This window comes from Echiichthys vipera (assembly GCF_963691815.1).
Source record: "Echiichthys vipera genome assembly, chromosome: X".
Classification (NCBI taxonomy): domain Eukaryota; kingdom Metazoa; phylum Chordata; class Actinopteri; order Perciformes; family Trachinidae; genus Echiichthys; species Echiichthys vipera.
The window spans coordinates 42288929-42313730 of record NC_139825.1 but is presented as its reverse complement, the minus strand read 5'-3'; the positions used below and the strand labels follow the sequence as shown (position 1 = coordinate 42313730).

General features: G+C 38.2%; 1 protein-coding gene across 1 annotated transcript in view; it reads right to left on the bottom strand.

Moving 5' to 3' along the window:
• cntn4 (contactin 4) overlaps positions 1-19851 on the bottom strand; it is a gene marked incomplete at both ends in the record, with an annotated part of 169059 nt that extends 149208 nt beyond the window's left edge. Inside the window, one exon of the mRNA XM_083939368.1 lies at positions 19797-19851. Coding sequence (XP_083795494.1) covers positions 19797-19851 — 55 coding nt within the window. The remainder of the gene's footprint in view (positions 1-19796) is intronic.
• Between the last annotated feature and the right edge of the window lie 4951 nt (positions 19852-24802).

The following is a 24802-nucleotide window of genomic DNA, read 5'->3' as shown; positions in this document are numbered from 1 at the left end:
CTCAATTCGCAAGTACGGAAACACAAGGCTCTGTCAAAACTTTGTGTTTATAATTTCCAACAAAACCAGTATGACCCCAAATCACTAAGATGCTGATTTGCATGGGATTATTATTATCACAGCCATTGAGTTGGCAGATGCACAGGATTAAGATCCCAGATGACCTCCGCATTAATTACAAATTACTATAGGTAATCCTAGATACTAGATCTGTGTCAATAGGGTTTAAGCTTTACTTTCACATTAGACAGGTTACAACTGGGACATGAACAATGGTCTCTAGAGTGAAAGTCAAGCCCAACATCTTCCCTAAGAAGAGTTTGGGGCTGATTATACTATATCACCTGACTTTCAGAGCACTTGCTTTGAAGGTGTAATAATACATGGATGGTTTTCCATTGAAGCCAGTTTAAACCCTGGTGCATCTCAAACAGAAGGGTGCCAAAAAATGCTTCATATCAATCTTTCTGTGGAATGTGCAATACCAACATTTTTTTCTGGCGACGGGGCGAAAGTGCAGTGTACTATGTAAGATTGTACAATTGCATTGCTGCATATGTTCAGCAAATTGTGCTATGCTGTGTTTTATCTGGATGGTTTAATTGCATTGTATTGGGTTCTCCTAAAATATACTAATGTTCAACACAGCCCCTTAGGAAAAATTAAGTTTATTTGAATGAAATCAAAGCTCGTAAATGTGATTTGATTTTCCTGATACAGAAAATATCCACGATAAAATAGTTAAGTACAGCTATATTGCAGATAGTATATTGCAAAATGGCCAGCTATATTGCAGTTAGTATATTGCAAAATGTCAGCACAGGATTCTCATCCCTTTAGCATAATAATTAAATTAAAAAGTATTGTTCTAACCTTGTTTTTGAATGTCAGCATACAGCCCTTTGCCATGACTTCAGCAGTTTGTCCTATTTTCATATTTGCAATGACAGTAAATTCGCAGTGGTCAAGTGCATACTGTGTCCTGCTCAGGGCGGACTATGACTCACTCAGTGAATCTAGTCTTGGGGTGACACATGACTAAATGGCTGCCCATTTCCCCCAGCTATGTGTATGTCTCAGCATTAGTGCTCTCCCAGCCACTGACTTGAGCTGCTAAGCTGCTCACTGCACATTTTAGATGAATACTTGCATTGGCTGCACTTCTGACACAGGCTCAGAAAATGTTGCAAATGCTAGAATATAGTTGACAAGGTGGAGACATGATGTGTAGAATGAGGTGATAAGTGAACATATAGTTTTGACATGTTCTTCATGTGGAATATGTGCTAATTTTTCTCGGGTGGAGGTTAAAAGAAGAGCTAGAAAGATAAAGGTATATATATTGCACAAAATTAGCTTATAGAAGATATATTGTATTGATGTACTGTATATGTACAGTATATGGCTGAAAATGAATAAATTCAACCATATTGAGCAAAATATCATTATCCCTTTTGTATAAACTCCAAAATATAGAAATCAGTATTCACCCTAAAAATCTAATATTGGTTTGGATTTACTTGGAAGTTACTTAAAATAAGAGTTGCCAAGAAAACCTAAGTTTACAGCAAATAAACAGTTGTGTAAATACCTATCTACCAAGCTAATTTGAATATTTCAATGTCAAACTACTCTTTGTGATCACAAAATGTAATCAAACCAGGCTGGATGTTTGATGCTTTGAAACCTTTCTAGCCTGAATCACGTTTGTAATGATGGTGGTGTAAATGATAGCTGTATTTGAAAGGGAAAATTATGATAATGACAACAATCCTAATGATGATGATCATAATGACGATAACACTGGTGCTGATTATCTCATATTTTCTTGGTGGTAATTTGTCAGTTACCATTTCCAAGGAATTACAGATCTGTAGCCATACTGCTACCTATCTTTTTCATAAACTGGTCTAAGTAACTTGATCTTAAAGGGTCGTATAAGACATTCAGAACTGAAAAAGTTGCAAATAAATATTCATGTGTAAAGATATAGTGTAGTAATGGTGTCCTGAGCAGATAATGGAGTCACAATCGAGTGTGTGTTGTAATCCTAGCTTCTCTGTTATTTGTTTTGGTAGCCTGCCTGGCTGCATGTGCATGTGAGTCTCTCCCTTTTAAACATTTGGCCCTCTCCATCCCTGTCCCTGCCGATAACACCATATGGACCCACGGTGGCTCAGCAGCGCTGTTGTGGCAGCTAATCCTCCCCCATGTCTGCGTGGTGAGTGTGAGCTAACCCCTGTTAGCCGTTACCGTTTCAGCAGAGCCACCTTCATGTTTGCTTGTGACGTCAGAGTTATGTCTAGGCAATCCTGGCCCAGACTCAATATGTCGTACATTATAGCCCCTTTAGTTGAGTATTTTAGATCACAGTAAGATGATAGAAATTGCTATGAAACCATTCAGTAAATAGAGTGTCACTCTTGAACACAATCTCCCCAACTGAGCTCATTTTTTGGTACGATTTCCAATTTTCAAGATCCCAATTCGATTAAATTTTGGTTTGATTAGGACAAATAACAAATACAAAACCAATGCTGCTAAGATATATAGAAATTCTCAGACTAGAACTAATGCTGTAAATTGTAAGAGGAACCCTCTAATCCGATGCATTATTGAAAATTTATGATTAATTCATCAATCTTTATATTAATAATCAAGCCCAAATCAGTCATATTAATGCACATTTTATTCAACATGAACACTACAGCAGTCAATACAATAACATAAACTCTACAGACTTTGTAATCACCAAGTACTGAGTAATAATTATTCAGATTTCTTGAGGGGAAAGGTCAAGGGACCACATTTGAAAATGGCCCTGGCAATTTTTCCTCTGCTAAGGCTACTGATTTTTCCTTGTTGACTTGAACTTGATATTGGATCATTCAAATGAAGATTAATCAAAAAAGCAGCCCTATTTGCTATAGACTCTTGGCCCTAAAAAATGGTCAAGCCCTTGCTTTCTAGACACTTCCACTTTTACCATTTACCTCTCAGTGTTCAATGTTAAATCAGGTCAATCAGCGTATCTGTGTGTGTTGCTGTGGTCTATTTTACTATGTGGTCTTTGTCAAGAAATCATTTAAAAACAAAAATATTCAGTTATCCTAAATGTGCCTAAACTGACAGGGAAGGGTTACATATGAGAGAATATCAGCATCCTATTCATCTCTTTGCACCCACTCTCCGGCTAGCATTCACAGAAGAGCTGCTTTGGTCTGTCAAAGAGCAGTTTCCGTGCTGACAAGAGACAGTTTAAAGAAGTGAACAAAAAATCTTTAGTACAATTGCCAGTGACACTATACTGTATGAATTTATAGAGCATGGCTCAGCATACAAAAAGAAAATAGGTTGATGAGCACCTAAGTGAGTCCACTTTTTAAAATAAGGTTTCAATCAACTCCTTCACATACTCAAACTGTATAACAGCCTGCCCTCAACAGCAAAGCAAAAGAAAGTACATCTTCTGAGGAGGCGGATCAAATATGTAGTGTAGATGGGTTTTTTCTGAGCCTCTACGTGGAGTTCATTAGAAATACGGTCCTCAGTGATTGTTGGAAAAAAGGTTTGCAAGTGGGACAGGTGCAGCTGTGACATATGAACCTTGAAGAAAATGTATTTTCTCAATGCTGCAGGTGGCCCCGTGAATGTCGTGGTGAGCCTGGGAGGATGTAAAACACTCCATAAATATATTCAAAATGACAAGAATGGAGAATATAAGTACATATATTTCATGCTTTCTTGTAAATATTAGGATGGATTGTTCTGTCACAGGACATAGATAGTTCACTGGGCTGGAGGTATTAATTTTCTATAGTCAGGACACTGATATATGGAGTATGTTTTAAAAGCAAGGGTCCATTTCACACCCACTGATTTTGTAAAAAGGAGGGCTGCCCGAAATAGTCGAACAAGCACTGGTCGACCAAAAAATCATTAGCAGACCAAAATTTCATTGGCCGATTGGTCGCAGGAAAAAAAACAATTTAATTTGTCAAAATTAATATTTATGTGACTGGTGGCTAGTATCGGGCCAAAATGGCTGGAGGGCTTTTAATTTGAAGGGCCAGATACAGGAAGTCGTGACACTCAGTGTGTTTTTTGTTTTTTTAACACTGCAGCTCCCTTGGCAGTACATTGCGGTTAAGACAGTTAATAATTAATAGCCAATCATGTCGAGAGAAACATCTAAAATATGGGATCACTTTGAAAAGAACAAGGATGACTCCAAAAAGGTCACATGCAAACTTTGCAAGAGAAACTTGTCCACGATGAACATGACCTACCACCTTAAACATGTAAGTGACATTAGCCTAGCCTAGCTACCTGCCCTTGGCCCTCAGTCCACAGTCTCCTGCTGATTTTTTCAGAATAAGAATCTGAAATAATTTGCCCGTGTCATTGACAGGTGGCAGACTTATAGCGTGTGCCTGTGCAAAAATAATGGGTATTAATTATGTCGAATTATGATATTCAGTCGCTGAGGCTATACTTGGGGGGGGGGGGGGGGGACTAATCACTCTACATTACGACCACTTGTCGACCAAGAAAGTCCTTGGTCGGGGGCAGCCCTAGTAAAAAGGAAAGAGAATGAAACCCAAACTTAACAGGATAATGATGCACTTTAACAAATATAAATAACAGTTCAAAATTTTGGAAAATTAGACCAAAATAGTTAAATAATTAAAGTCAATTTTACTCTTTGATGATGTCATTTTTTATCCAGGAGAAACTGTATGGTTTTGGAAATAACTTACACTACGCTGCATATGGACATGTCAGATGTCAGAGATGTCAGATGTCACAGATGTCAGAGCGAGAGCTGCCAAATGGAATCGGCGCCCCGAGCAGTTGGGGGTTTGGTGCTTTGCTTAACAGGTGGAGGTGCTATGTAAATACTCTGAAAGTATCAAAATGCTCAGTCCGGAGAGAAATACACACAGTATGTATTCATTGTTGTGATATCAAAACTACAACATATATACAGTAGGTACCAGTGGTGATTGCTCTAAGACTACAAAACTTCCCCTAAAATGTCACCACAAAAAAAAAAAGTGATGAAATATGTGCCGCTGTGTGTACATTTCATTGACTAAATATAGCCTTTATCGCTTGTTCAGAATCAGCTCACGGGTAAAAGGTGCGACTTCCTTCTCATTAATCCCCACAGCGCCAGAGCACTTTACAGAGTCGGGCGCTCAGCTTCTACTGACTCCAATGGGGAAGCATAGCGCGGGTTGTTCCACTGCAACCAAACTAGACAGTCCTTGGATAAATGCTGAGCTCTGTCCCGCCAATCGGACGCTCAACGTCTCTGGGGGTCTATGGGACAGTGGGCTGGCCTGGACGCTCAGCTTCGGCATGATGATTGGATGAGCTGTTGGAGGCAGAATCCTTTTTTGACTGACAGCTAAATGAGCGACTCATTGATCTTGAAGAATAAACATCTAACGGGGGAAACAAGCTTATATTTACCATTTCTTCTAATATGTCTGCAAGTTGATTATATTATGATTAGTCATATTTTATATAAATATAGACCCGTTGCTAAAAGAACACATTCTTCTTTCTCCCTGACCTATTTTGGTTCTTCACAGTAATTAGCTACTGTAAAATTATCAGTGATTCAATTTTCCTTCTACGACTGTTTATTCAGCCACTCTGTCTAGACTTCACTTCTGATGAGACTTAAAAAATATCATCAGCAACAAGCAATTAAAAAGATGTGTTATTGTATGTATTAACAGTTATGTTTTACTAATGCCTGTCTGCGGATTGTTGTGTGTTGTTCTGCAGAGCCAGCCTATGGCTAAATAGTGCACATCACCATGATGGGCAATACATAATTACATTATTATAATTCCTAATAGCTGGAATAATTCGGTGCCACCAAACACAGTGGCAGCTGTGGGTCACAAACACTCACAGATCGACAGCTATAATATGATTGAACAATATTATGAGTACTGATGTATGTTGTCTGAAGGACTTGGTCAGAATATTGTGGTAGGCCTTAAATGAATATATCATTGATTATGGTGTTCTCAAATATTTAACTACAGGCAGTGTTTTGCTGTTCTCAAGAGATCATTGTGACCCTGAGACTGACTCATTTACAAAACCAAAACGACGACAAAGAGATATACTAACAGAGAAAAAACATGAGGCAAAAGCATGATGAAATAATGAAATATCTTTTCTAGGTTATGTAAAAAATTTAATAAAAAAAGCTGCACATTTGTACAGTTATCATTTGATAGATAAATGAAAATAATTATATTGTAAAATAAAATACAGTGGGCTACATGGTGGTGTAGTGGTTAGCACTGTCGCCTCACAGCGAGAAGGTTCAAGGTTTGCATCCTGGCTGGATTCTCCGGTTTCCTCCCACAATCCAAAGACATGCAGGTGTTAGGTTAATTGATGACTCTAAATCACCCGTAGGTGTGAATGGTTGTCTGTCTCTATGTGCCCTGTGATAGACTGGCGTCCTGTCCAGGGTGTACCCTGCCTCACGCCCAATGTCAGCTGGGATCGGCTCCAGCACCCCCCGCAATCCCGACCCCGGGATAAGCGGTTGAAGATGAATGAATGAATAAAATACAGTTAGGTAAAGCAATAACAAGGTGCGGAGGGTTTAAGCTCACATTTTTGTCTAAAAGGTAAAAATGAATAGATTTTTAGGAGATGCTGTGTTTTGTTTCAGGAGTCAGTTGCACTTTTATAACGTCTAAGCCAGGGGTCTTTAAGGCTGAGGACCCCTTAGCAGAGACCGACTGCTACATATATTTTATAACACTGAGGTACATATTAACTTGGCCTACAATAACACGTAGGGTGGCCTAAAACACATACTATACATTTATAATGGTGCAAACAATACTAAGCTTTTATTTATACGTTATGTTTTAATGTTAAACATATATATGGAAGGCACAGTGAATCCTTAATTATCTGCAGATAACTATTGCCGATAGCAAAAGGCCAGTAAGCCTTTAATCAATGTTGTGGAAATTAAATGTTTTTCCCCCACAGATAGGCCTATTATCTGCGATTCTCATTGATGTATATTTTCATTCTTTGAAAAAGAAAATGTCAGAAAATAATCAAATAATAATATGGCAGCTCCAGATGAAGATCTCTGGTCTAAGGTGTAATTATTACTTTGTATTGTGTAGCTTTCATTGCCATCTCACTTATTTCCTTAATTTCTCATATTATCTACAGTGGATCTAGTTAATTAAAATAGCTCTCTCTTTCACTTTTAGCCGGTCTCTTGTGCTGCTGAAACACAAGCATTTCTTAACTGAACTCTAATTTATCTAATTTCAACCTATTTTTTTGGTCGGTTATTGTTTTTATCCTATAGACAACTGGACTCACAACATAGTGTTAATTGTTTTTAAGTTGTTTTTAAGCTGTTACCTTGGCATGATGCTGTTCGTTGCCTCCATAAAACAATGCCTGTGAATATCACAGATGGACGATGTACACTATATCTGCGGATATTCTTACTTCAGCGGAAGATGCCTATAAACTGATTCAATCTGTGCGCACACACACACACACACACACACACACACACACACACACGGACATCTCCCTCAGCAACTGCTTTTGAGTTAAGTAGCAGAGCAACTCAATAGCAAACAACACGCACAGATCTGATCACACTGGGCAGCAGTTCCCGGGAGAGATTGTATGAGTATGAGTATAAATCATGTAACGTGTGCTTAGCAAACAATCCTCAGGTGAATAAAGCTGAGACAAAAAAGATATATGATCCCCCTATGTTCCTTTTATGATTCTCTTTAATGAATATTCAAATATATACATTAAAATTTGAATTAATATTTAATAATGAATAGCACAGAGGACGTTTTGTTATATTAGCATACTTATTCATATCAGCAGTAAGCTGGAGGCAGTTATCTTTGCATATGAAATATTAAAGAGGCTGACACTTGCAACCATTTATTATAACTAATGCAGATATGATGTACTTAATTTCTCAATTTGTTAGACACTTGTTAAGTAACACACGCTGTGGGTGTATTGTCTGTTGTGTGATTGATTGATTTTTTAAATTTTACATTCTTTACAATGTTTGCAAAACAGCAACCCAATTAGTATTATTCATAAATACAACAGATGCTACTCCTATGGAGAGACATGCAGTGCCTGAAGCTGTGTAGCGAGTGTGTATTTGTGTGTATGTTTAGTTTGTGTTATTTATTCATGTATAATCTATTATGTATATGTTGCAAGAAGTTGATTTAACAACCTACATATCTAAATACAGTTACATCTATTCTATATGTCTGTGTTCAAAGTTGGTAGGGACTCAATGAGGCAAGTAAATAAAATACCATGATGTGGTTAATTAATAACTTGATGTGAACTTTTATTAAATATATATGAAAAAAGACAAACCTTAGATCTTTATCCAACTTCAATTACAGGTATAATATGTAGAAGCATCGCTTACTGTTAATAAACACAGTCAGCCACTCCTCTTATATATGTTAACAGCCAGAGAGAGAGGGAGCGAGAGAGAAAGAGAGAGAGAGCTATGGAGTGAACGAAGAGAGCAAGCACAGTTCAGTGAGGACAAAGTGAATCAGAAGAATAAAATAATATTTTTATAAAACTGATTGTTTAACAGCGGTTACATTTAAAGCAGTAATAAACAAACACACACACACACACACACACACACACACACACACACACACACACACACACACACACACACACACACACACACACACACACACACACACACACACACACACACACACACACAAACCTGCTGCTCTGTTGATTGCGAGTGATATGCAGACCTTTATACTCTGTCTGTGTGTTTGTGTGTGTGTGTTTGTGTGTGTGTGTTTACTGACACCCTATCTTGCGCCCTGTGAGTCACTTCGATTCACCGAGTGAATAGTGAATAGTGAATTCACCACAAATAGGGGTGGGAATCTTTTGGGTCCCTCACATTTCTTAGTTTCTTAGATCCGACTTGGAATAGATTTTCGCTTCAAAATGATTCTCGATTCAAAATCAATTCAGGAGGTTCAGGATCTACTCCAGTCACAATCATGGCATGAAAACATAAGTTTATCCTCTATTTTTGACGAAGGTGTTAACTGATGCAATAATGTTAACACACAAAGGCAAATCTATGACCGAATGTAATTTTGTCATACTTAACTTCCACATTTTTTTGTATATCTCAATTCTCAGTGACTTCAAAAAATAATAGTGCTATTAACATTGTTAAAATATACACATAGGCAAGTAGCGGCCCTATTTCTATCCTTGCCATTTCCAAAATAAAACAGTAAAAAACTGTAAAATTGGTATTTTCATACCATATAATATTTTAGTGTAAATTTTATTTTAAAATACCTTTTATCTTGAATTCCACATCGATAAGTTCTGTGAATTTATGCAATTATTATCATTTCCATATTTATTTGGTATTTGGGCCTCGTAGTGTAACACGTTATTCTGAAAACTAAATACAGACGCAATTTAATGAGTTGTATTTCACGTGGTGTGTTCATGTAAAGATAATACCATATCTCCTCTCTGCAGGTAGAGTTTTATAGTGCAGAGTGAGACAGAATGACAGTAAAGTGTTTACCCTTGATGTCAGCTCCTCTGTGCTGTTTCAATGCATCTAACATAAATGTTAGTATATGGACGCAAAACAACTATAGAGACGGCTGGTTTGACTACGGAGTAACGAATGACGGCTCTCTTGACCACAGTGGGTGTTCGTAGTGTTGCCGAAGTACTTGACTTTAATTTTGCAAACCTTGCAAATTGACTGAGTCATGTCCAGCTCCATCTTCCCTGGAGGTTCATTTAGTAATAGTTTATGTTATATAATAGTTTTTATCTTTATTTAAAGATTAAACTACATACCTTTAAAGAAAAACAGAGCAGTATTTAAGAAGGGAGAGTCTTAAGGGACCAATGCTAAGATGAGGGTCATGTGACCCGAGGAGGTCGCCATGCTACACTGTTCTGCTGTAGCTGCGGCAGCTCAAATCAGATGGAAGTTACTGGTATTCGCTCAGGCCAAACCTACATCAAGAATCAAACCATACACCCCAGCCCATCCATTATGCTCTGCTAGGAGGGGGGCCAACTAAAGCTCAACAAAATCCAGACAAAATATTTGTTGTGCTGGTTCCACAATGATGACACAATCTCACCACAAACACGGCAGCAGAAAAACAAACTGAAAACTCACCTGTAAAAAAAATCAAAATAAACTTTCTCTATCTCTTGTTTCTAAAATATTGCACTTAAAGCAGTTTAGCTTATTAAAAGAATTTTATGTACTTGCATGATTCTTTCAATTTTTGGGTAGTATTTTCAAGGTTGAATGCACTTATTGTAAGTCACTTTGGATAAAAGTGTCAGCTAAATTATTGTATTGTAGAAATGTACTGCTGTGCAAATGAGGAGCATGTGTCTGCAAACTCAGAGACCTGCAGATTCAGACCCGGCACCCTCAAACAGGAATATTAATAAGCCAGTTGTGCACAAATTATTTAACTTTTCCAAATGTCATAATTTGGATTAATGTTTGCTTGTGTTTAAGTCATGGACAGCGGTTTGAATTCTGGACAACTGAGGCCAAAAGCCTGATTAAGGGAGACCTGCTACCCATGTTCACTGTCCACTACTCAAGTTCGACCCAACATTCAAGCAGTCAGTGGCCGCACTGAGGCTGAAAAGGCGCTGGTGGATTTCATTGTGCACTCACAAGGAGCTGAGCAGCATTTGATGGTAGTTTTGAAATTGTTTACATTTCTCATTCATTCATTCATTCATCTTCAAATGCGTATCCCGGGGTCGGGGACGCGGATGGAGCCGATTCCATGTGACATCGGGGTACACTCTGGACAAGACGCCCGTCTATCGCAGGGCACATAGAGACAAACAGAGACAGACAACCATTCACAATTAACCTAACACGTGCATGTCTTTGGATTGTGGGAGGAAACCCCCACAGACACAGGGAGAACATGCAAACTCCACACGGAAAGCTAACCTGGAACCTTCTCGCTGTGAGGTGACAGTGCTAACCACTACACCACCGTGTAGTGCTAAAATAAAAAAGGCCTGCTGCCACAACTAGCTCTTTGTAAGGACTATTCTCAGAAATAGTATCACTCACCACTGAATTAACTAGCTACATTTTAGCTTTAGGATATGCATGCATTTGTGTAAATGCAATGTAATATACATGTATGCCAATATGTATGTAATTCAACAGCCATTTATAGTCAGTATTTCAGGCAGTTCTTGCCACACATCACACTAAATCAATAATTTCCGAACCCTTGCCTTAGAGTTTATTTGGTGGCAAGTCATCCAAGTGGGCAGTGATGAAGCAGGTCCCTGTTTACCTAGACAGTGAAGAGGAGCCCTCTTCACCCATCTTAAGTCACTCTGAGACAGAAGCAACAGTGAAATACACTGATGAAGTTCAGTTTATTTGTGAGGTTCTCTTTCCAGAGGTGAGCATAACCTTATGCATGCTAAGGAACTTTAAAAGCTGTAATGAATGGCAGATATTTGTGAAGTTTGTAGTTTGTATTATTTTAAATCAATTTAATTGCTTAAAATTCTGTTCAGGCCATCACATATGGCATCTCGGAAGTGAATGCTATATCATGGGAGGAGGCAGAGCAGGTCTTCCTTGCAGGGCCTGTTGTCCATCAAAGTTAAGAGCAGAGAAGTAGTAATTGATGGTTCTTCTATTCCAGTATTTGTTATTTTGTCTGTTTTCAGTGAAGTGGACAAGTTCTGCAGGAGGCTGGAAAGGCAGATGAGGCAGGAAGGAGCACAGCCATAATAAAAATACTATTTGTGAAAGCCAGTGCAATAAAACATTTGAAACCATTTCATTTCATTGTAGGCTATTTTAAGACTATTTTGTCATTATGACCTGATGCAATAGAATCTTTTAAAGTATGCAATTTCATTGGAGGTTAATTGTTAGTTAGTCCAAAACATTTTTTTAAAAAGTTTAAAAGTTGTCCAAGCTTCACAAACAATCAGATCTTGGTGTTTTATTTGGACTTTGCCCAGTCAAAAATCCATTAGGGACCAGAATGTGTGCATTTGCAGTTTTACAGTCAACCAGTAGTGGCACTGACAAAAAACCACTAGAGGTCTGAACGTGCAGGTCCAAACGTGCGGGTCTGAATCTGCAAGTGCCCAGGTCTGCAGACTCATACTAATGGTGCAAATGGCTATTACACTGTAAAGCGAATTCGACAACTCTACATTAAAATTCAATGTAAATGGCCCACCGCAAATGGAGCATCTGGTGAGACGAGGCGCGAATAGAGCGTCAGCGTATTGGTTATCCTATACTGTATTTTTTATACCTCCCTTTTTGTTTTTTGTAAGCTGCTGGAAATTAAATTTCCTTGCAGGAGTCATCCCAAAGGATCAATAAAGAGAAGTCTAAGTCTAAGTCTGATACCCTTTTGTAACTTTTTTTGTTTTACAGCCTGAAATGATAATACATAAAATATATATATATATTTTTACAGCGTGATTTACACATTTTGCCTTAAAACATTCAAGTTTTTCTTTCAAAATTTCTCAAAATTAATAAAAAATGAAAAACTAGAATAGCACTGTTGACTTTCAGTAGGCGCTGTAAATATGTGGGGTATAGTAGCTTGTGTGCTGATAATTCTTTTTTGTTTGTACATGTTTATCACATAAAATAAGCTAAGGCCATTCAGTTTCAGGTAGAAAAATGCATACCATTTTTCTTCTTGCAAAAACTTGAAACGGTTCAATTTGACCCGAATGCCAAGGGTTAATGATGTATTTTTTTTTTATGAACCCAACTGCTGGTATCAGAATTTATTTTTTTATGAACCCACCCACCCCATTGATTGGATTCATTTTGGTGCCTGCGGACATAACTGCAATCTGAGCATCGCTAGTATGGACCAAATGCCTCTGAACGCAATTAGACCTACAACTAATCAGAGCAATGAAACGATGTAGCTCAGAGTGACACAAGCATGTTAGGGCAGCGGTTGGTTGCGTTTTGAAGCAACAATGGTGACCAGGTCACAAACTTTGTCAAATTACAGCTAAATAGTATACAGGCAAGAAATACAGTAGCCAACACAGTAACACAACCTTGATTCATATTTAATCAGCGCTTCCTACTTTTACAGTTTGATCTAGGTTTCATGATCTTGGGAAACTGGGTTCGACAGAGTACTACAGTTATGTTAAGTATTTATGTTTGGTGACTACATTCAAGCATGGTGCTCCTCTGACAGCCATTGTCTAAAAACCAGCCCCACAGGGCAAACAGTTATCATTGGCTTCCACAGGATCTAGCTGGAAATCTGTCTGAATGGCAGAGAGGCAACGTACACCTGCCAGGTTATATTAAACATGAACTCATGGCAAAATCGTCTGGTTCCCAGGCTACAAATGTGGTAATCTTCATACACATAACATATTTGCAAGTACTTTTCTAACATAAACACAAGCACAATCAATAGTGATCTTTAGCCCACATCTAAATAAACATGCATGTGTGCATTATAACATACTGTACTGTCAGTCAGCTGTCAAAGTGAAGATGAAAGTGAATATGCTATTCAGTTTGGCATAAAAGCTACAGGGACTGTTTTCTGTGTTTACTTCCATCTGGACACAGAAAGAAGTGTTTGAGATGATTTCTGTTGAACTGAAGTCTTTTGGAAAGCTCTCACACCTCAATCTATCAGTGCCCTTCTTGTCCATGGTGAAATAAACAACAACAAAGGTGAAATATTTTATCACAAATCAATTTTGAGCATAACACCCAGGCTCACAAATACCAGAAATCCACTTGAAATTCTCGTAGGAAATTCCCAAACACTGTAAATGCCATTATTTGACTTGTTAGTTAAAATGAAACGCCCCCTTCATCACTTTGTGAACAAGCAGGTGACTAATACAAAATATAATTGGATTTTTAGATTCAACTGGCACATATGTTATTATCAAGCTTTGTCATTCATTTGTGCATGAAAAACAAATCAACTTATAACTCCCCAGGCTGAGGGGTGTAACTAAAGCTGCAATACACATCCGTATGATCCCTTTCTCCGAGCATATATGAGGTTCAAAGTCCTTGCAAATCCATTCTTGCACTCTGCAGCATATTAAAGTCAGGCTTTTGAGGTCTGCATATTGTGCATCTTTCCTGTTTCCAGAAGTCAATTTTCAGCCACCTCCTTAATCCATATCCAGGCCATATCATCCATTGTAAAGTGAGTTTTGTTCCAAACTGATAAGCAGGAGGGTTAGTACTGTAATCCTGTTCTCAAGCTTAAAGATCTAAAAATGCTCCAAGATGTTCATTTCCAGCTCAGCTGAAAATACATTAGTGCTATGGAGGTCTGAGTATACACATCTCTGAAAGATTGTTTAAAGCAAATCTTCATGCCTGGTGAATTTTAAATGGAGGATAAACCAATTTTAGTCTAAGTGCGACCCTTTCACGGTTGTGGTTCATGAACGATCTTAGCGGGTCTGTCTACACACACTGCTCTCTGTAGTTTAAAAATGTAGGAAGTGTGTGTCCTCATTAACCCCATTTTTCCCATGATATAAATCTGCTCTTGCTCTTACTTCAAGCGGAATGAATGAAAAAGAAGACACAATCATACTAAGCTAATCAAAGATATCTGTACTAGATATTACCTGATATGACTTAAACCTTGTTTAGAGCATGATTCAAAAGATACCAAATGGGTTTTGATTCTTGCTCCAGCTAGGAATTTAGCTATTATAAAATCACATCAATGTGGTGCTGAGATCTTTAGTCCAATACCCCTGGGAGTTATGTTTAAACGTTAGATCAATCCTTCATGCTTAACATCCAGTGGCAATGTTTAGTGTCAGTGTAGTGAGGTGAAAAGTACATAGCATCAACTCATGGCCACTTTTATTAATTAATTTCAATGAGAGTGTCCATGGACATGTCAAAAGGCCGGGGCTAATTCAACCATGTCTGTTAAAAACGGCACAGACAGGACTGAACGAGACAAATGTTTAACTTTAGTACTCACACAGGTACATTTCGTTAGGAGAGCTGCAGATTTATATCAGTTCACCCGTTATCGTTGTTTAACTTCAGCACCTGAGAGGCATCCCTGTGTATTTCAAACCCAGTAACACACTCAGACAGAGACTAGTACATCCCAAGGAGAAAACACCACACACCCACAAAAGCAATCTGGTTTATTCTGTCCAATGCAACGAGGAATGCAAAGATCTCTACATTGGAGAAACAAAACAACCACTGCATAAACGCATGGCCCAACACAGGAGAGCTAACTCCTCAGGCCTGGACTCTGCTGTCCACTTACATCTCAAGGAGAAAGCCCACTCCTTTGATGACAACAATGTCCACATCCTGGACAGAGAGGACAGATGGTTTGAAAGAGGAGTAAAATAAGCCTATGTTAAAGTAGTAGAGGAGGTCCTAAACACCACTTATCTTCAATTTACAATGCTGCCCTTTCATCCCTTCCCAGGAGATTCAACAATCTAACCTCAAAGACCCAATAGAGCACTAACGAAGTCGAAACCAACTTCACACCAACAACTGTCACTCTAACGACGGCCGTTGGCACTTGGAGCACAAAGGTTCCAGTGACATCATCGGCCTTGTGAAAGGTTAAATACCTGGATCTCCACACCAGTTAGTTGGACCAGTCCAAGCCTGGTCAGATGCATACATGAACTGATGAAGCCTCTTGGATGAGAGGTGAAACGTCTTCCTGGAAAAATAACCAAGTCCAGTTGCTTTTGATTAAAATTTCTTTGGGATGTAGAAAAAACAGTTTTGCATGCTTCCAATATCAAGGTTCTTTCTGGCAATAAGATTGTTCATACACTAAAGATAATTGTTGTGTTAGACGCAAAGCATGGTCAGGGTCGTTTGATGTCACAAGCAGTTGGTGGATATCTTTCATTGAAAATAAATTAACAGCCTATTCTTTCAAAGCAAACTATTTCAGAAAGAAAGCTCATTTTGCTAGCCTCTGATGTATTTGCTGTATACTATCATCACTTCAGATTTGAAATGACACCATTACTGTTGGGACAAAGCAGTATTGGGAACTGTCAAATGAGAGTGCTACTCTTAACCAAAATGAGATTCTCTAAAGTACGGTATTTAATAATTTATGGAATATAATCTAAAAAGCTTCACAATCCATATGTATTGTTTGGTTGTTGATATGTGTCAGATCACGCACCCTTCACGATTTCTCCATAACAGAAATAACCTCTGTGAGGATTCAACATCACCCAAATCACTGCTTGTAATTATGTGGGATTGTTAGATAGGCTAGATGAACAGTGACATGCATAGGCAAAATCCCACGGCCAATGCAACTAAGCTCATGGTTCCCTTAAACAAATCTGATAATCTAATGTGCACAACAGGGCAACAGGTTCACAACAGGCCTTATATGTGTTGAGTAATGAGAAGAAGGGTTGCCCTAGAACTCAGACCTAGTTAATAGAGCCTTTTCTTCATCTTGATTGGTACCTGTTGATTAAACACTCAACTGATGCTCTCTGGTGACCCCTCCTATTTGTAAGGGAGACAAATTAAAGTCCTTCATCGAAATGTGATCAATGCCAGAGAGCCTCTGGCTGAAATGGGCACCATGGTATAATGGAGCTATAATTCAACATTACTGCTTGGTAAATGAATGAATGATGGATGTTTGAATTTGATGATTTCCTCTTAACGGATTGCCTCTTTTATACTGTTTATCAATTTGAGAAATTAACCCAAATTTATCCTTCTAGTACAGCATTTCATTCACCAAATTATTATTGTAGCTACAATATCTACAGTATTTTTTCATATTTTGCTAATTGAAGGAGTTATTCATTGGTTCACTGAATCTCTGATTGATTGGTGAATTAATGTAACTAAAATGGTGGTCAGTCACTCTTAAAAACGAATCCAGGTAATTTGGTAATACCTAACATTGCGTGACAAGAATGTATCTGTATATGTTGCGATGTTGAATAGTCATTGGTACTAATCTAACAATGTTACACTTCAGTGTCCTGACTATAGGACATTTGACATCTAATATCCTTTATTGGATGTTTAAAAATCTTTGAGCAATTTGTTCTATTATTAGGTTGAAAAACACACTGGGGCGTGACGAATACAACACAAAATGAAAAATACTTGCCTGCAAATATTTCACATTAAAGCTATTCATACTGGCAGCAATGGACATTTGCAACAGTTGAAATTAAATCCGATAAAATCTTTAAATAGAATCATACTAACTCATCTACCACTGCTGGTATCTGACAAACTTTAGGATGTTAGTGAGACCAATTGATGTTAGATGCGGTGTGAGCGTTGGGAGCAGAGGAGGGTTAAATTTAAGCGGTCAAGATATCAAGTGAATGTAAAGTACAGTTTGTAGCATAAATAACTGCTGCAGCTCTTCCATACCAACAAAGTTGTCCCGCATGTTCTTCAACAGCTGCTGAGTGCAGTGACAGGGTGTGTGTGTAGCAACTCCAGCCAGGAGACAAAAAAAAACAAAACAATGTAGCTTCCCCTGTGCTTTCCAACCACGGCCGGAAAGCTGTCAGCTTTTTATTTAATTTCTTTTTAGTGAAAGGCCCGAGTGACTTCAAACATACACTGTATATCTAGGGCTTTTATTGTGAAAGGTAAGAACAGAGAGAGTGGATTTGGTATGTGCTGTATTTTTAAATGTAGAAAAAAGTACAGTTTTCCCTCAGGGTTCCGAATAAGGCACCTCTGTGTTGTGTTTTTATAATATATATATATATACAGTATATATTAGGGCTGGGATTTTAATGTGTTAATTACAATTAATTAATTACAGAAAAAAATAACGCAACAAAAAAAATAACGGCGTTAATCACAATTTATTTTTGCGGAATATTTGCTCATTGCACGAGTTCTTGCTCGACCCGTAATACTGACGCACAGGAAGCAACACGAGAGAAATTAAACCGATTAGAAGCAAGATGAGCTGTTGCTTTGTTTACTGGGCGGACATCGAGTTGCAACTTGCAGCTACTTGCAACGTGCAGGTCTGCAACGTTCTCAAACCTGCCTGTTTAGACCAATGCGACGAGACGAGACGGTTTATCATTTCCATAGCAACACCTCTCTGTACTTACCTCTGACTTTTCAGGCTTCTTTTCGTAGCTGGATATAATTTGTAGCATTATAAAATATAAATGAGGACAGAGATAGTGAGATACTTGCTACAGCTACATTTCTAGTTGTGATGAAACGGAGAAAATACCGTTTTATTTTCCTGATTCACTGGTTTTGTTCTGGATTACTGCACTCGCTCTCCTTGACCAGTGGACTTTGCTAAGACTTGATTGGCTGTTGAAACAAGTGACTTGTGTTACGTTCTAGAGCCCAGTTCAGACCAAAGATTCGCAACGCAGTTGTTTTCGAGCGTCGCAGGTGAAAGTTGCAGCGGTGTGAACTGACCCGTCTCATTGCGAATCTAGCCGACTGATGTTGTCACCAGGATTCAACTTGTCAAATCGCCAGCAGCTGGTTTTAGAACATAACACGTCACGTCAGTCCGCTGGTCAAGTCACTTAGAGGTTGTCAGCTGGTCGAAAAGGCCATTATGAACAGAGGCTCAACAAGCCTGTGTGTGTGTGTGAGAGAGAGAGACAGAGAGAGAGAGAGAGAGAGAGAGAGAGAGAGAGAGAGAGAGAGAGAGAGGGACAGAGAGAGAGGGACAGAGAGAGTGAGCGAGAGAGGGTCGAGCAAGCAATAAAATGAATAAGGAGAGCGAGCACAGTAATCCAGAATAAAGCAGTGAATCAGGGAAATAAAACGGTATTTTCTCTGTTTCATCTCTATATAAATACAGCTGTAGCAAGTATCTCACTGTCTCTGTCCTCATTTATATTTTATAATGCTACAAATTATATCCAGCTACGAAAAAAAACGCCTGAAAAGTCGGAGGTAAGTACAGAGAGCCATTGCTATGAAGATGAAACACCGTCTCGTCTTGTTGCATTGGTCTGAACGGCAGGTTTCAGAACGTTGCAGACCTGCACATTGCAAGTAGTCGCAAGTTTCAACTCGTTGCATTGCGAATCTTTGGTCTGAACTGGGCTTAAAACCAACAGCTGCCGATTTGACAAGTTGAATCGCTGGCGACGACATCAGCCGGCTACAAAAAATACAGTTTACTGATGTGCAAATTAATGGCTGTGTAAAGGCCTTAAGGCAGGAGTTTACCAGAGCATTACAGTAAGTTCAAGGCAGTTCTCCACTCCTGATAAAACAATGCATTTGTTTGTGATATATGACACTACATGAAACTGAATATTTTCATCCCCGCTTTGATGCGGAGCACTCCCCTTATTCACATTCAGGATGATATTGCTAACCTTTTCTGAGCGCCACATACAACACTAAGACAAAGTCAAAATGCAATATTATCTGTGACTGGAAGTCTTCAGCAGACAATGGCTTACTTTAACAATAACGTCCTTGTTGAATGGATTCAACATTCTAATTTTTTTACATCAGTGGAAAAAATATGTTTTCTTATAGCTAATCTACTTGAAGTGGCGCCTTTCTAAACTATGGCTTTCATACTGTCACCTGCCCCAAATACATATGAATAAGGACTTCACAAAGGCAGCTTTGGCATGCATCAAAAGTTCTTAATAAGATACTTTACCTGCAAGGCACCCCATAAGTGACTGCAGCACCAGCAGTTTCCATAGCAACATCATCTTCAATTTTGTAGGGTCAAAGTAGTCTCACATCCAATCACAAATGTATGGGATCCAATTTTCACCTTTCTGGTTTCCGAAATCTGTAAAAAAAGAATCACATGTGATGAGTAAGGTGGTAAGGTTCTCATTAGCGACTTTGTTTTCCTGCTCAGTGTGCTCATTTCACACAGTGTGGAGCACCATCAGACAGCAGGGTTATACAGCAAAGAGCTCAGAGATATATTATGAACTGCATTTATAGCCCAGTGACTATATGCCGTATTTAATCAACCACCATTTAGTCTTCTAATCCCTTTTAATCATCAAATCCACTACAACTTACTCCCATTTCTACTTTTGTCACTGTTGAGGATAAAAAAAGGTTTAAGTGTTGGGTGGATGGCGGGCACATGAACACGAAAATATCTCATATACATTCATTTTCACATCTCCAGCAACTCTAGGGACAGCTACTTTTAAGTCAATATAAGAGCAAAGCCGCTCCTTTAAAATTACTGTTTTTTCTTGGCTCATAGCTTTTATGCTCATAAATGTGCAAAGCCAAGAGATTAAAAACATTGAAATATCCAGAAGAAGTCTACAGTTGTGTGTTTCCTTTGACACAGATAATATTTTCCAGGAGTAAGAATGTAAACCTTTAAAGTGTTATGTGCAAGTTTCAGCGACTCAAACCCAGTGACAGGAAGGACACTGACGGTGTGAATGAGGCTGAGGTGAAATCTGTCTGTGCTCATGAAAGTGCTTTATAATTTCTTTCTTTTTTTTTTAACTATATTTTTCAAAAAGGAAAACATTATGAAATAATCGTGTTAGGGGCCAATTACTCACTGATACATGACATACTTGGCACATTCATTATTCTTGATAAAGTACAAGCTGTACTGATTACAAAAGAGGATTTACAGCACACTGTTTCCCTAGTCAGTGGTCTGCTCTAATAGGTTAAGCTACGCAAGTTTTGTAGATGTTTCTCCAAAATATTTTCCGTTATTGAGGCTGTTTCTGTTTGTGTTTCCCATTTCCTATTTCTATAGGCTTCTGGCATAGCAACTGAATGTATTGTGTGGTTATTTTCAGGACAAAGTTAGGTGACTTTTGGGTGATGAAAACCATGTAATTTTGACATAAAAATTATTGTGTTGGCTACACGGCTAAATACTATATTTTGGCAAATTTGAGTCGTTGAATGTGAGCTTCCTAGCTCGCCCACCCTAAGAGCTAGGAAGGGCGCAGTATGTATCTAAACAATGTCCAACCAGATTTAAATTAAAAAAGTTCAGTGTAGCATTAAAGTATTGTGGAATTAGCAAGCTAGGGGAGCAAACCTATGTTCCCCGGGTCCTATGTTACCTGCTTTTCACAGAAAGGATCCTATGTTCTAGCCTCATGTAACCATCCTGATCTTGCGAGCTACATTGTATTTTACTCAATCAGACTCAAGATCAGTCTGGTAAAGTCGGACACCTGAAATTGTGCCTTTTATCTGTAAATTTGCATTACACAAACTGCAAATATCTTTTACTGACAGGTTGTTTACTGTCTGAGCTTTTCCTCAATGCTGTTAGCACGTTATATGCTTTTTTGATCTGATTGGTTGATTTGGCCCAAATGTTGCATCATACTGCAGAGATACAGTTAGTGACTGCTCAAAGAAGAATAAATATTGCACTTACATGTATCAGGTGGACATAAACTCAACTCTAATGATACTTTCTCTGTGTCTTCTGGATATGTAACTGTTAACATGGTTGCCATATCAATGTTAATAATAGGTGATAATAAGTCCCTGTTTTGTTTACAGCTTGCTGTGCTGCTCCCAAGGGTCCTAATTAATGCGTACAGGTTTATTGTAAAGCAGTTAATGCATTGATCTGTATCTGTTTGGTGCCTTTATGGAGCCATGTCACAGGGGAAAATCACATTAAAGTGCACAGTATGCATTCATAGAACTGGTGTTACTGATGGTGATGATGATGCTTTTCCACTACTACTTTTGTTAAGGTCTATTTTTACAGTATCAGCGTCTTGATTTACACACCTTGCATCCCAACCTGATAAGGCACCTGGGCAGCTAAAGATAACAGACTACTAAAAGCCTCACAAACTCGCTCTTGTTTACTGCTGCTGTAATCTATTTAGTTACTTGATACCAGGAAAACGGAAGCTGATATGTTCTGGCTACACAGAGCATATCTAGCTGTGCCTTGTTAACAATGGTACTGGCTAAAGGCTGCTTGTAATGGTACAACTATGACACATATTATGACACTTTCCTCTTACATAACTCATTTGCAAGGACAAATTTCAAGGTACTGCACAAGCATAGCAGAGATGACAAAAGGGCGCTCTGTAATTGTTGTAATACTTTGACCCAGAAATAGTTGAATTCATGCTGAGTGCACACTGGGTACAATGATTAAGAAATTTCAAAAAGCCATAAAGGTTAAATGCATTCATAAAATTCTAACAGTTAATTGATTGACTAAATTATTTATTTAATGGTCAAAAGTTGATTGATACTGAACTTAAAGTACTAGCTGTTTAATTTATTTAAATGTATTATTTATTTAAATGGTCAGCAATCGACTGATAGCGAATGTTTATTTATACTTGCTCGTTAGATATATTTTTTTTTTCTCAGTGTTCATTTCTGGTTGTAAATGTACAGTCACTGTGGCTGATTTGGGGAGCAGTGCAGTTTAAAGTTCATATAATACTATATTTTGATACATTTCCTCTGTAACTTTTAAAGCTCACACGTAATTTCATGCTTTAACCTCTGAATCTAATACATTGCATGTACAATAATGCTAAATACATTCTTAAATACATTAATTTGCTTGGGAAAGCAGCCTTCTGAGCACCTTTGCAGAGTCATATCAGCTCAAAATCCCTATATCAGCCGAGAAATCATAATCAATCCTTTTTCTAAAATGGGTTGAGTACCACTCAACCTTCAGATATAATAAATAGTATGTAATGAAACTGCCTTTTACAAAGGGAAATGACTGATGATGCTTCAGGGTATAAGGGGAGGAGATATTCAATGTATTCAGTCAGTAACAAAACACCAGAACATTGAAAGATTGATAAATGTTCACCCATCATACAGTTAACGGCAAAACTAAATGTTCTGTTTGCTTAAAGAGGACAATAACAACAAGTGTACACACAGGACCTGTTTGTAGAAAGTACCCGCACGGTTATTCTGAGAAAAGTTACTGTGAACATGATTAGACATTTGTAGAACAACATTAGAAACTAACTTCTTTAAAGTTTTGAGTGAAGAAATGTATTATTTTAGACCTATCTTGCACCTTAGATAGATATCCCCCGTTCTGTTCTCCTCATGCACTGTTTCCTGCCCAAAATGTGGTGATGCAGAGAAAAGTCCAGAATAATCCTATTGCATAAGCGTGTTCCAAGAGGGAACTGATGTCTTTGTGCAGGAGGTGCAGAATCACACTTTGAATTAAATTAGCTTGGGAGGAGATAACACGTTTGGTTAATGTACTGCGCTGCTCCTAAGAGATCCATCTTCCAGTGTTCAATGATATCAGGGCAGAAAGCCAAAGAGAACCAGTGGTGATCGAAGGGACGTTTCAGCTTTAATAGAGGTGTATCTACGAGTCAGTTTATAACATATGTAGAGGATGCAGCCAACTAAATTGTAGGGATTGCTTTACGTTGGATGACAATTTCACCTCAGCCACATAGTTGGAAAGTTATTTGAAGTCAACTGGCTTACATTCACCTACAGAGTCGGGAAGCTTTTGAATCAACTGTGATTCATGCTCATGCTGTGCCAATAGTACAAAACACAAAATAGTGGTCTGCTTCTGATCTGTTCTGAGAGCACACATACCTAACACAATTCTCCAAGGAACATCATGAGAATAGACTTCAAATTGAACATATTTCTACGCCTCCACACATTTCTGTTGTATTTAAGAAGACCATGGAAATGTGACATAGAGAGAACTATCTCCAAAATCTTAAGGACTAAGACTACTATTTTATTGATCAGTAGCCTAACCTAACAGAATGATCAGTCTGTTTTCCTTTTCCTTTACAAAGATGAAAACAGCAACTCCTACCTAAGCTTTGATCACCAAACCTGAGCACATTTAATTAGAAATATTGTAGTTGTTCCACCTCAAACCTTTGCAGACAATGAGCTACATGCACTGAGGGCTGAGATACCAAAGCACCTTGAATCCTTGTTGATAAAGATTACAGTACTGAATCTCTTAGGGAAACTACTTTTGGTCTCAAAAGGAAAATCTTTACCTACATAACAAGGTCAAAGATCATCAACATGTCCTCATCCTAAAACAACAGGATAAGGAGTTTGACCAATGACAAAAACCGTTATATTTAGTGACAGCAGTGATCATAAAACAGACCTAATTACTACTTTTGTTTAGGCAACAACATTTTGTTATAAAAAAGATGATGGCTTAGTTTAAAATTATGTCACAGGCAGAAGTTGAAAATTGTTGACTGTTGACTTTTGGGTTAACAAACTGTTTGTTGTGTGTTCGACACACACTCTGGTCTCCTGTGTGAAAGTCCTGTGTTTGTTTGACCAATCTGCCAACCAAACCTTCCTTACGCAGAGTTTGGGGCTCTTATAACTACACCACCTTACTACCTCTTTTGCTACTGCTGTAATAACTACAGCCAATGCAGGTCGCCCCTCAACAACAAATGCAAATATGGGTCTTTATAAGTTGCTTACACAACAGACCTGTAAGGGTTTTTGGGGGGGTGAGGACTGTCTCAATATTACATAAAGTCTAAGAATTTGTAGACCTAAACACTAGAAGAAGCAACAGAATCTCTCACCACATTGTCATTTTCATAACCATAACCTAATGCAAAAAAGAATAATGGAAAGGAATTGCTTGGATCTTGGTGACGTCAACAAAGAGGAGTGGATTACATT